The sequence below is a fragment of the Rhinatrema bivittatum genome, chromosome 18 (assembly GCF_901001135.1).
Source record: "Rhinatrema bivittatum chromosome 18, aRhiBiv1.1, whole genome shotgun sequence".
Lineage (NCBI taxonomy): Eukaryota > Metazoa > Chordata > Amphibia > Gymnophiona > Rhinatrematidae > Rhinatrema > Rhinatrema bivittatum.
The window spans coordinates 13,795,739-13,809,641 of NC_042632.1; the positions used below are offsets into that span (position 1 = coordinate 13,795,739).

The 13,903-nt window shown below is 39.1% G+C and overlaps 1 protein-coding gene across 2 annotated transcripts in view; it reads right to left on the reverse strand.

The window, feature by feature from the left end:
* FBXW11 (F-box and WD repeat domain containing 11) overlaps window positions 1-13,903 on the reverse strand; it is a 291,067-nt gene that overhangs the window by 210,608 nt on the left and 66,556 nt on the right. For both annotated transcript variants that reach the window (XM_029583589.1, XM_029583590.1), the window contains one exon: window positions 13,124-13,186. In XM_029583589.1, coding sequence (XP_029439449.1) covers window positions 13,124-13,186 — 63 coding nt within the window. The remainder of the gene's footprint in view (window positions 1-13,123; window positions 13,187-13,903) is intronic.

Genomic DNA, 13,903 nt, shown 5'->3' on the forward strand with positions numbered 1-13,903 from the left:
AAAGTTTAAAAAAAGAATGCAAGTTCTCTTGGGCACAGAAACAGTATCTGAATTGTAACTTGTCTTGTGCTCAGATTTGGAAAAGGCAAGTAAAAAAACCCAAACAGAAATGCTAAAAATGAAAATATCTTAAAACAAATCTTAACATGCATTCATTCTGGCCCCTCCCTTTCTGCACTTATTCACTGCTATTTTGTTCTTGCCTGCTTCATTGCCAGTCACTGCATCCTCTTCAATATCCCATCACAGCAAGTGAGCCACCTTTTGCTTTCAGGCCTTTTCTCTTCTGTGCATAAACTTCCTTCAGTTGCCCAAAATGGTCTGTCAGACTGGAAATTCACCTACTCTCTTGCCTATTCTTATATTTAACACTTCAGCATTTTTCTGTGATTCTGTCCACATTTCTTTATCGTTTTATGCAATTGTCTTGCATGCTTTGACTGTGTAAGGCTATATAAAAGCTAAAAATAAGTGCAGACCAGAGCTACTACTGGGATCTGTCCAAAGACATGGGTTAGTTTGATAGCTCCCAAGGTTATCAGGATGTGTTGCAATGTAATGAGCGCCACCCTGGAAGGAAGGGAGACAGCCCTACAGCTACTGCTTTAAAGTGAAATGTGCCAAAAGAATGGAGAAGCAGGGGGTGGGCCAGCTCAGGAAAAGGATTGGAAGATCTGAGAAAGAATGTTCAAGTTGAGATTCAAATTGAGTCTTGGGATGATCTTTGGTTAGAGCTCTGGAGAGAATGAACTCTGGAGGAACTAGGCAGAGGAAATGGTAGCATGGCAGTGTGATATACCTTAAAATAGTTGCTGGAGAGAAAAGGAACCCTAGACAGAACAAATAAGAGCTGGAGAGGAAAGTAGGAATACTCTTCCAGAAGAAGAGGAGACAGAATGTACACTGGGTCAGGAGGAATGCTGGAATCCAGCAAACCATAAGTCATGGGTATCATGAAGTGGGATATCAGATAATGAAAGAAAATATGTATGAATTTGGTAGGACGAAAAATAGGTCCCTACTCTACCAGTCTTGAGGCGAAAGAAGAAAGCACTATGAACTTGGCAATACTTGCAGAGAGGCAGGATCATATTCCTAAGGACTGCAAAAAGACTACCTGCGGTTTACAAGATTAGTGCCAGTATCGTTTAGTAGTGCCCCAGAAGTTAGCTGTGTAAATATTTTGGACCAGGCTGAAGGAGTTCCCAATAAAGTGAAAATATATTATGTGGTGCACACGCTGTCTACCTCAATGAAACAGCCATGTAGAATTCAAAAGACGCCAAGTGTGTGTGTGTGCTGCAGTTTGCAACTTGCAGCAGCCGATTCCACAGAGGATCCATCTCAGTATACTAAATACCACCCTGTGCATACAATCTCACTCTGAGAAAACTGGGTACAGAAATATCATAAATAAATTAATTCCTTGATTTCTGGCTAAATCTGAATAATTTCCCCATGGTGTGTTACTGCGATGAGATTCATATATTTACAGTATACTCCCAACCATTAACAATTTATCTGTATCACTGTGATGATTGTTATTGTATTTGTTTTTAATGTTAAGATCCAATAAAGACAAAGTTAAATTTAAAAAGCAGGAATATCAAAGTGTCTCATGCAAATAAAACATTCTTTAGCATTTGAACTGAATACAGTAGAAGAGTTAAACTCCTTACAGTGTAAAAAGTAAAGGGAAGAAAGTTACACTGGCAACATGAACAACCCACAGGTGCTGGGCACCTCCATTTGTCTAGTTATTTACACTACCTGTAAATACTGTTTTATCTATCTTGAACTCCACATCCAACACGATGTTCAGAAGTGACTGGGCTTCCTGGCTTACTGTACTATCTGACAATTGCACTGGTGATGCTGACTGATGTAAACAAACAGATCTCCATGACAACCTGTGTTTTCATTATCGTAAGCTCACAACCATGTTTCTCCTTTTAATTTAGTTTTTAAAAAGCTTAAGAGCAGCCATATGCCTGTTTTTAGCATAGATATCACCTGAGCAGTTTATAACTAGAGTAAGGCTGGTACCATTTTTTCCTCGGTCACTAGCTATATGCAAGGTAGCAGCACTTATACCATACTTACTCAACTATAAACTTTAATGATGGAAATACTTAAGTTATACATTCTGAGGGCTCAAAAAAACATGAGCTTCAATGTACTCATAGTCCTCTATTTCTGGTGGTGCACCTTTTGCACAGTCTCTCCAAATGGCATAATTTGGGAACAAATCAGGCCTACATGAAGGTCTACATGTCAAAAGAAACTTTATTAATGCAAAACCTACATTATCAGTCAGATAAACATTTATCAGGGTTCAAAACAGTTAATGGCTCACAGTGAATACTAAATGAAGTGATGTTTTCCATGTGCTGAAGGATTCTTAAAATATAAAAGACACTAAAGATGGGTCTGATGGCTCACAGTACTCCATACTACTGTACAAGAAGTCTAGATATGACACCATAGTCCAACTTGTGTTCCTTGCACCAACCCAAAGCACCATCCCCTACACCAGGAGAGAGAAGTCAGCAACATCTAGTGGTCAGACTCATGGAGCACACATATATTCTACAGCAAGGGAGAACAAGAAGAGGAACTTCCTATCTTCAAGGGCAGAGTAATGTGTTTAGGCTACAAAAAGCCAAGGGAGAGGTACAGTAATGGAAGTGAAATAATTCTAAGCATGAAAGAAGAGTTGGTTCTGGGTGTCATCATAAGGTGGCCAAGCAGGTAGATAAAGCAATGGCAAAAGCCAAAAATATGTTTGGCTGTCTAAGGATACGAATGGTCAGCAGAAGAAAAAAAAAAAAAAAAAAAAAAAAAAAAGAGGTTATATTAACCCATTTAGGTCCCTGATGAGACTGCATTTGGAATACTGTGTATTCTAGAGACCACACTTTCAAAAGGGTATAAACCAATTGGAGTCAGTCCAGAGGGTGGCAATTGAAATGATCAGTGGTCTTTATTCTAAAGCATATGGGAACAGACAAAGATCTAAACCAGAAGAGAAGAATAACTGATACTTCACACATCCAGCAGAGCTCTCTGCTACAACGGCAAAGGAGAAGAAAAAGGGTTCGCACTCAAAACGCGGGGAGTAGCTGGCTTGTTACGGCGGTTACTACCCCAAACCAAATGTGTCTGATACTTCACTTTCCATGCATATCCAGCATGGTTCTCTCCTGCATCGGCATGGGAGAAAGACTGATACATCACGCATTTCCAGCATAGCTCTCTGCTTCAAGGGCAGGGGGAAAAAAAAAAAAAAACAAAAAACCTGATGCTTCACATCCTGCATAGCTTCAACGACAGGGGTGAAGAAAAAAAAGGATTCGCAATCACAAAGCGAGGAGTAGCTGGCTTGTTACGGCGGTTACTACCCCAACCAAATGTGCCTGATACTTCACTTTCAATGCATATCCAGCATGGCTCTCTGCTTCTACAGCAGGGGAGAAGAAAAAAAAAAAAAAACCAACAAGAGCTGTACAACATAGTCTAGGTAAAACAAATAAGCATGGGTGTAGCTTGCTTATCGCGGCGGTTACTGCCCCTACTACCCCTAACTAATCAAGCTAGATATTTCACTTGCATGCAGCTCCATCACTGCTCTCTACATTAATGGTGGGGGTGGAAGGGGAATAGAACAAGGAGCTAAGAGTAACAGATAAGAATGAGAGAAAAAATGTGTGAGGCTTGCTGGGCAGACTGGATGGGCCATTCGGTCTTCTTCTGCCGTTGTTTCTATGTTTCTATGTTTCTATAAACACTGCAGGACCCAGGTGGTGAGTCTTGCCGCACCCACCCCTACCCAAACGGCCTATCACGTTCCGGCTAAGGCTCTTTAAATCTGGCGACGCTCCCCGGGGCGTCGCGCACCCGAAGGAGCGCGACCTAAGGGGCCTGCCCCTTCGTGCGCCCCTTTGTGAGACCCAGATACCAAGATACACGATGCATGGAATTGACTATTACCTTCTACACGCCAACACTACATAGAATTCCACCCTTTCATATGTGCTACACCCAGGATATAACCTTAATTCAACCTCCTTCATAACTCACCTACAACCACCCACCTCTCATTCTCTCTTCTGCAACCAGCTTCCAGCACCCATCCTCATCCCGGCAGCCGGCACCCATCCTCATCCCGGCAGCCGGCACCCATCCTCATCTCGGCTTCCAGCACCTATCCTCAGCTCAAAAAACAACATACAGCACGCATTCACAGATATCTCTCATCTCAACAATCGCTCATCTCGACAACCAGACGCTCATCTCAGCAGCTACCCTCCAGCACACATCATCTCACTGACAAGCAACCTCAAAATATCACCATCCAACACTCATCATCATTTCAGCAAACATCAATTAGCTCCCTTACTGATAATTCTCCCAACTTACTACTCTCTCAGCATCTGCCGGCAACACCCTGTTACATCAACATAAATCACCAATCTCTAAGATGGCTACCCCGACTATCACACCTCATCAAAAAAAATACAGACACCTAATAAACATCCCATTAATGAAAAATTTCAAAAACATACTCTGTCTCACCTTCCTTTTCATCAACGCTCAATCACTAACCAAAACATATATGCTAATATCCAACATACTGCAAGAAAAAAACCCCGATTTCATCGCCATAACAGAAACTTGGTTCAAAAATATTGATCAAGTCTTAACGAACCAACTTAACAACTATGATTACGACACGTTTTCTATCCCTCGCAAGAATCGTAGAGGAGGACGACTTCTCCTTTTAATAAAAAAACAATTCACAATGAAGGTGATTCCCCACGAGATACAAATGCAATATGAAACAGCCCTCTTTGACTCACAAAGCCTACAAATATGTTTAGTATACTGCCCGCCCAAACTTCTGGACAACGACATCTCTCCACTGCTAGAATTCCTGATAACAAACATTAATATGAAAAAACCTACTATCATTCTTGGCGACTTCAACCTTCACACTGACACCAGTCCCAGATCACAAAATTGCCAAACCCTACTCGACATGCTAACTAGTCTAAATTTCAACCTCCAAGTTAACAACCCCACACATAAAGCGGGTCATATACTCGACCTGATCTTCACTAACCAATACTTCTCAGATTCTTCTATTTCAGTCAATCCAATCCCCTGGTCTGATCACTACATACTACAATGCAATACAAAGGCAATAATCAACGACTTAAGAACTAACAAACCTCAACAATCCTTCAAATACCGGCCGCCTTTTCAAATCGATCTACTGCAACAAGAACTGGGAAAACAACTAACCAACCTTGACCTCTCAAACATAAATAGCGCGATCCAATCATGATTCCAAATCACAGAAAGCACAGCTAACAATATAAACCCGGAGAAAATTAAACAGATAAAAAGCCACAAAGAACAACGAAACCCATGGTATAACACTCAATTAAGAAGCATGAAATCTAACCTCAGGAAAATTGAAAAAGAATGGCTAAAAGACAGATGTCCAGTAAAAGCACAAAGGTACCGCACCCAAATGGCCACCTACAAAAAAATGATATTGAACACCAAGCGGGACTATTTCAGCCAAAAAATCTAAAGCTCCACCAATAACTCCAAATCCCTATTCAACATAGTAAATAACCTCATCTCTGAAAACATCAGCGCAGACATAACCGAAACCAAAAATTTGAGCCAAGTCCTAGCATCATTTTTCAAGACAAAAATAACCAAAATAACTGATACCTTCAAAACCCCCTCAACCAAAGAAGAAAAAACCAACACAACGAATAGTACACCTTGGTTGTATTTTGAACCTATCTCCTCAATAGACGCTGATAAAAATGCTAAAAAAATAAACCCAGCCCGCCATGACCTCAACACCATCCCGACTAAAGAACTTAAAGAAATCTCTCATTCCATAGCTCCTACAATAGCAGCAATTATCAATAAATCTCTTGAAGAAGGTGAGCTACCTATCGAACTGAAAACTGCAACAATCAAACCAATACTAAAAAGAAAGAACCTGAATCCAAATGACATGAACAACTACCGTCCTATATCAAATCTACCCCTTCTTGCAAAAATGACAGAGAAAGCAGTCCTGAAACAGCTTAATGAACACCTGGACATATACAAACTTCTTCACACCACTCAACACAGCTTCAAGAAAAACCACAGTACCGAAACTCTACTGCTCAACCTATCAAACAACATACTCAGAGGAATGGATAGCAAAATAGGACATCTACTAATTCTCCTCGACCTATCCGCAGCATTCGATACAGTCGATCACAAAAGGTTAATATAGAGCCTAGCAAACATCGGGTTAGCGGGCAAAATGCTGAAGTGGTTCACTTCGTTCCTAAAAGATAGATTCTTCTAGGTCTCTATCAACAGTAAATCATCTGAAGCAATCCCCCTTGAAACAGGAGTTCCACAAGGGTCTGCTCTCTCTGCCACTCTCTTCAATATTTATCCACTCCCCCTATGTCAACTCCTATCAAGCCTAGGGCTAACCTTCTATATGTATGCCGATGACATACAACTCCTTATTCCAATCTCTACCACAATCGAAGACACACTGATACAAGCAGCATCCTACCTTGATTCAATCAGAAGTTTGCTAAACCACTAAAGCTTTTTCTAAACATGAGCAAGACGGAATGCATTCTAATAGAAAGAAAAAACGCAGGACCCAAAACCATACCATCACTTCAAATAGACGACATTTCCATACAACTCAAAGAAAATGTAAAAGACCTGGGAATTTGGATTGACAGTGAACTAAACTTCAAAAAACATCTCCACAAAAACGAAAGAAGGATTCCACAAACTACAAATACTTAAACACCTAAAACCAATGCTACACCACCAAGATTTCAGGACAGTCCTACAATCTCTGATCTTCACCAGTCTAGACTATTGCAACTCACTACTGATAGGACTACCTAAAGCAGCCTTAAAACCACTACAACTACTACAAAATGCTGCAGCCAGAGCACTGACAGGCAAGAAGAAATCAGACCACATCACCCCCGTACTCAAGAGCCTACACTGGCTTCCAGTTGAAAAAAGAATTGAATTCAAGATCTTAACAATTCTTCATAATGCAATATACAAGGCAGATAACACAGCCCTTGACAATATCATAAAGCTTCACAGAACACAATGTACAACCAGAACAGCAAGTAATCTAAATCTTGTAATACCTTCACTCCCATTAGCTAAACTTTCCACAACAAGAAATCGAGCCATTTCTATCGCTGGTCCAAATTTATGGAACTCACTACCACAAAATCTGAGCTCACAAATTAACACTAAATCTTTTAAAAAAAGAGCTCAAAACCTAGATATTCAGCCAAACATTCAAAGACGGTATCGGTTTAGTTCACAGATCAAGTCACTGATCACATCGAATTTATCGAATATATGTAACTCCGAGACTTACCTTTACCTCCCCTGTTAATATCACCCTGATAACCATGTCTCCCAGTCATTATAAACAAGGCCTTTCGTTAATTCTTGCTTTTTACACTATTACTGTCCTTTTTTACCTTGTTGTCCCATCCGACTGACCCTGTTCAAAATGCTACGATTTATTACAAGTTTTCTTTTAGCTGAATCAGTTACTGTGAAATGTTTTCTCTGACTTCCGGCTAGTACTTCAATCCATCATACTATCTAAGCTCGATTATTGCAACTCCCTCCTTCTCGGTCTACCCTCAAATACCATCAAACCCTTACAAATGGTTCAAAACGCTGCTGCCAGAATACTTACAAACTCTAATAAAAGAGATCACATCACTCCAATCCTTCGTAACCTACATTGGCTTCCTATTAACCACAGGATCCTCTATAAAGTGCTCACAATTATTCACAAAGCAACATACAATCTTGCTCCGATCATGTTAAGCACCCAACTCCAACCTCATACTTCATCCAGACCAATTAGAAGCGCATACAAAGGCACATTGCAAGCCCCACAGGTAAAATCATCACTGAGCAAAAGAGCACTATCTTCAGGAGGCCCCCACCAATGGAATGCGCTCCCCCCAGATCTAAGACTAGAACCAAGTCATCAGGAGTTCAAAAAAAAGCTAAAAACATGGCTTTTCCGTCAAGCCTTCCCAGACATCTAATGCTACCTAATCAAGTCTTTTAACCCAAATCATGGGTTATCTCACTGTTTTTCCATTACGATTTTTTTCAACTGTACCTTAATTTTTGAGCTCTTTCATCTTTTGTATTTATACTGTACTCACACTCCATTTACTCTATCTCTTTTATATTTATTTTCTATATAATATTTATTACTATATTACTATGTTTAATTGGTTATCTATTCTATTTGTTCCATCATTATTGTTAGTTCTATTGTTACCTGTTTTATTGTTCAACTGTTCTATGTAAAGCCCACTACTCTTTTTGGGCATTTAAAAGTTGTATGTAAACCGGATTGATTTGTAGTTCCTACAAGAACTTCGGTCTATAAAAATTAAAAATAAATAAATAAATAAATGTTAAACTGTGAAATGTTAAATGTCTACTGTCAAATGTAATTGGTTGTTGTACATGTAAACCGGGGTGAAGGCACATAGCCATACCTCGGTATATAAAAACCTTTAAATAAATAAATAAATAAATAAATAAATAAATAAACCAACCCCTAGAGCAGTGATGGCAAACTCCAGTCTTCGAGTGCCACAACCAGGCCAGGTTTTCAGGAGATCCACAATGTCTATGTAGCAATTATCATCTACCATTACTTCTTCTATATCTGATTTTATTTGTTCTATCCTCCTATTGCTCAAATAAACTTACTTTCTTACCTGGAACTGTGACGTACTGAATCAAAGTTTGTTTGTGGCTCTTTTGTTGGGGATAACTCCTGACTTCAAGCCCCCAGGTATAATCCCAGTAATTGTGTGTGGCTATTTCTGTAGGGGATAAGCCACTGGGTTTAAGACCCCATGTATAATCCCAGTAATAGTGTGTGTTATATGAGATTAGCACCCAGGATACCAGTGTGCACGGTCTGAATCCGCAACAGGTCTATAGTTTCCCGGATCACCCCAGAGCCTTTTTTTTTTTTTTTTTTTTTTAATATTGGGGTTATTGGCCACCCTTCAGTCTTCAAGTACAATGGATGATTTTAATGATATATTACAAATTTTAACAGATCTGAAATTTTATTTTTGAGTTCCTTCAGAATGCTGGGATGCATGCCATCCAGTCCAGGTGATTTGCTACTCTTCAGTTTGTCAATCTGGCCTTCTACATCTTCCAGGTTCACAGTGATTTGGTTCAGATCATCTGGACTTATCACCCTTGAAAACCATCTCCAGAACCAGTATCTCCCCAACATCCTCATTAGTAATCACAGAAGCAAAAATAATTAATTTAGACTTTCTGCAATGGCCTTATCTTCCCTAAGAGCCCCTTTAACCCCTCAGTCATCTAATGGTCCTACCAACTCCCTCACAGGTTTCTTGCTTCAGATATATTTTTAAACGTTTTTATTATGAGTTTTTGCCTCTACATATAAATTCGTTTCAAATTCTCTTAGCCTGTCTTATCAATGTTTTATACTTAACTTGACAAGGCTTATTCTTTTTCCTATATTCTTCAGATGGATCCTTCTTCCAATTTTTGAAGATTTTATTTTGGCTAAAATAGCCTCTTTCCCCTCACCTTTTAACCATGCTGGTAGTCGCCTTGCCTTCCTTCCACCTTTCTTAATGTGTGGAATACATATGGACTACGCTTCTAAGATTGTATTTTTAAACAGTTTCCATACCTGTTGAACAGAACCTCTGCAACTGCACCTTTCAGTTTTTTTTCTATTTTCCTCATTTTATAAATGAAAATTTTGATAATTTAGTGCTAGAGCCGTAGATTTACTTATTGTTTACCTTCCAGTTATTCGTTCAAATTTGATCATGTTATGATCACTATTGCCAAGTGGCCCCACTACTGTTACCTCTCTCACCAAATCCTGTGTAATACTAAGAATTAAACCTAAAACAGCTATTGTTTTATACATGGTCATAGTAGATTTTGATTATGAAGTTCAGTAAATTTTAATAAAAATATATGAATAAAAGTTATATCCTTAAATATTAAGGGGCTGAATACCCCTAATAAATGTAAAATTAGTGCTTTAAAAAGTGGTTCAATCTAAGACATGTATATTTCTGCCAAGAAACACACTTGCAGAAAAGATATGAACATTTAATGCAGTCAAGACTTTCCACAACTATTTTTTGCATAAGCTACTATAAAGAATAAGTACTGTGGAGTAGGGATCATGTTTTCAAAAAATCTTATACTGGATGTCAAATCTGTCATCAGAGTCTAAGATGAGTGATAAATCATTGTTAAAATGAGAATGAATAAGGAAACATTCATGCAGAGATCCTTTTAAGATGCCATCTACAAGATTCTTAGAGTAGGCAGAGGGAAGACATATTTCGGGGGAGGGGGATTTCAATTTAACAAGATATCCCTATTTGGACATTTCTGGGGAAGGATGGAGATTCACACACCAAAATAGCCCTGACTGAAAGCCCTGATGGCAGAATAAGGCTTGGTAGACATTTGGAGGGTGCATAACCTCATGCTGCAAAACTATACATTCTAGTTCAATGTTCATAATGTATATCCCACAATTATTTTTTGGTTGATAAATCCTTACTTTCTCAGGTCACAGATGCAGATATTGGATTGATAACAGCATGATCACTCCACCACTTGGGTGTCAATCTTGCTATCGGGAACGTATTCAGAGAAGCGATTTTGGAAACTAAACAAGAGTCTCTTGAGCATCAGGGGTTTTTGTGACCAACAGAGCCGATATTCAGGACTATTTACACATTGATGATACAGGAGAGGTGTCTCCAGTTACATTGTGGGACGAAGGAAAATTATCTCAAGGGCAGCCCATGAAAAAAAGGAAAGAGTGAAAACTAGGATCTATTTATTGTAGAAGATAGCGCAATTGAAATTAAAATATAAGAGGTCTCCAGCCCTACAATTATTGGCACAACTGGGATCTTCACAAAAGGAACTAAAGGCCCTAGATTTACAGGAGATACATTTTCAAATAGTTAAGGTAAAACAAGGGTAATTTGAGTTTGGAAATAAGGCTAGCAGGTTATTACCTAGCAAGTTAAAGGAGAGAATGACTCAAAATCAGATACTTAAAATCAAAGACAGACAGGGTAAGCCAATATATGATATCCAGGGAATTAGTGAATGTTTCTCCCAATTTTGGGGGGAATTGTATGCATCAGCTAAGACTATTACAAGAAAAGCTATAGATGCCTATCTGGCAGGGGTCCCAGATGAGAAGAATGTGGGCAAGAATAGGACAGGACTAAACAAGGACAGAACTGGTCTGATCAGGACTGGACTAGACATTCAACAAGAAAGCCCAATGGGGCATGAGATTGGGCAAAGTAACTGGTAGGCTCGGAGGCTGCAAGGAAAGGCGGGAGGCCTGGATAGGCCACCGCAAGGTAAGATAGAATAGCAAGAAGGAGGTGGCCAGGTCACAGAGCCGAGGTGACTCAATGAAGAAGCCCAGAGGGACTTGACAGACTGGGTTAAGTAGGCCTAGGGGCTGAGGCATCAGGTGATCAGTGAGGAGGTAACTTGCGCAGCTGGGAGCAGGGCTCACTGAGGACCCCTGATGGAGGGGAGGCTACAAGGCAGGCAAACCGTGACGAGGGTATTGCTGGATGTACCTTTGGCATGATTTTAATAAAATATGGAGTGACACAGGCCTGCACGTAGTCGCTCAGCTATGTGAGGATGGGAGATTCAGAATGTTTCAGGATATTCAGCAGGAATTTGATTTGGGCAATGACTCATTAGGCTCTTACTTACGCTAGTGCTGAGCAACTTTGATTTACAGTTGAATGGGATGAAAACTTTATGTGAAGATGGGCCTTCTGCAAAAGGCATCTATCATTTTCTGGGATATTCTGCAATCTAAATATGGCAAGACTATGCCCTCTCATTTGTTCAATAACTGAAAGGGGAATTTGGGCCTCACATTAAATGAGGCCACATGGAAAAATATATGGCTGACTACACATTTCTCTATTTGTAATAGAAGGGCCGAACTGATAATTAAGCTCTCACATAGAACATATATGCCTGCATATTTTTCTAAATTATTTCCCACTGCTGTCATCCATGTGCTGAAGGGGGTGTGGGGTTCTTATTTGCACACATGGTGAAACCGTTGAGGAGTGAAGCACTTTTGGGTGAAGGTAACGCACGAAATCTCAGACATTATTAGGGCCACAATACATATGTCCCTACAGTTTGCTTGGAAGAGGTGATGGGTCTAATTCCTCAACAGAATAAATTGCTGGTGGCTCAACTTCTCCTGTCCACAAAATTCATGACTGCCACCTTTTGGAAATACAATCCTGACATGGACCATTGGCAAGGGCAATGTAGGGAAACTGCTAATACTCAACTGCCCAGATTTCTCTTGAAGGGCGAGAAAGTAGAGTAAAACAAAATCTGGGCTGTTAGAGAATTGTATGGTTTAGCTTGATGCATATGTGCTTTGTTTTATATGCCCTACTCTTCTGTATTTGTTTGAATGTGAATGTGGATGTGTCAATTTCTTACAAATAAAGAGAGAAAAAAAAAAAGAAGTGGTCCTGAGTAATTTGGAGTTATTAGGATTTATGTACTTATGAAGTCTATGCAAGTTTACAATTGACTGCTCTATTAAGACAATTTAGACTGTGAAACATTAAACTGTCAAATTTCTAAAACAATTGCTGTACATTTGACAAAAGTGAAATGTATCAATTTTTAAATTATTTTTTTAAAAAGCAAATAAAGAAATTACTGAACCTTGACAAATAACGGGAGTTTTACTCAGAACTTAAACCAGTAAATAAATTAAACCCTAAGATATACATTCATAGGTATTTGTAGTTTTCCCTACAGCTGCTGGCTCTTAAGATTTTGGACTGACTCCATCTATCAAGGCCTAGCTCTCTTCTTGCCTTTTCCTTCAATCACTCTTCCCCATGCCCTGTAGCCCCTCTCTAGTTTGTCCTTGGCCCAAGCTCAAAACACTAAAACAGTTTCATACCTGCCAAAGAGTATTTTTCTTTAAAGACTCATCTTCATTTGAATCTTCCATTACTGCAGTGTTCTGAAAGATAAAAACAAAACTTAAGTAAATGGCTTAATAATTTGTGTTTTACAGCAATTCTATTATCTACTAACAGCTGTCTCAAGCATAAAAAAAATTCTCAAAAGCAAAACCTAAAAACCAATGACAAAAAGCTTATCTTCCACTAAAGATAAATACATTTTCAGTTACTAACATAGTTCTTCCTAAACTATGAAAGAACAGAAAATGCAAAACAAAAAGATTAAAAGAATATATGCAATCTCTTAGACATATCACCACTACCTGGTATAAAAAGAATAGTAACCTTGTAATAATGCCAATGAATGTTGAGACCCTCATAACCTCAATTGCTAGCATACATATTTAGTAGCTAAGCTGTGTGATTTAACCATCGGTCTCAAGTTTGTTTTATCTTCTTGGGGAGAGGTTCAGATTTTTTGTTATAGCATATAAAATTTCAAAAGAAGAACAAAACACTTATGATATTCAGATTTAGAGGCCCAGTGTTTTAAATATCGGCTTCAGGGTAAATTATCACTCAGGCATCTAAACAGGTTGCCTGCAGGACAGCCATTTTCTACTCAGGGGCACGAAGTCTATAGAGATTTTGTAGTACAAGCAGTCCCACCCAAAATTTCAGTAGTCGAACATCAAGTGGGGTATAAAAAAAGCATGTCAAGAATGTAACATGTCTCTTCAGACTATAGAGGGAGAGATGTGGCAACATCCTGTAAC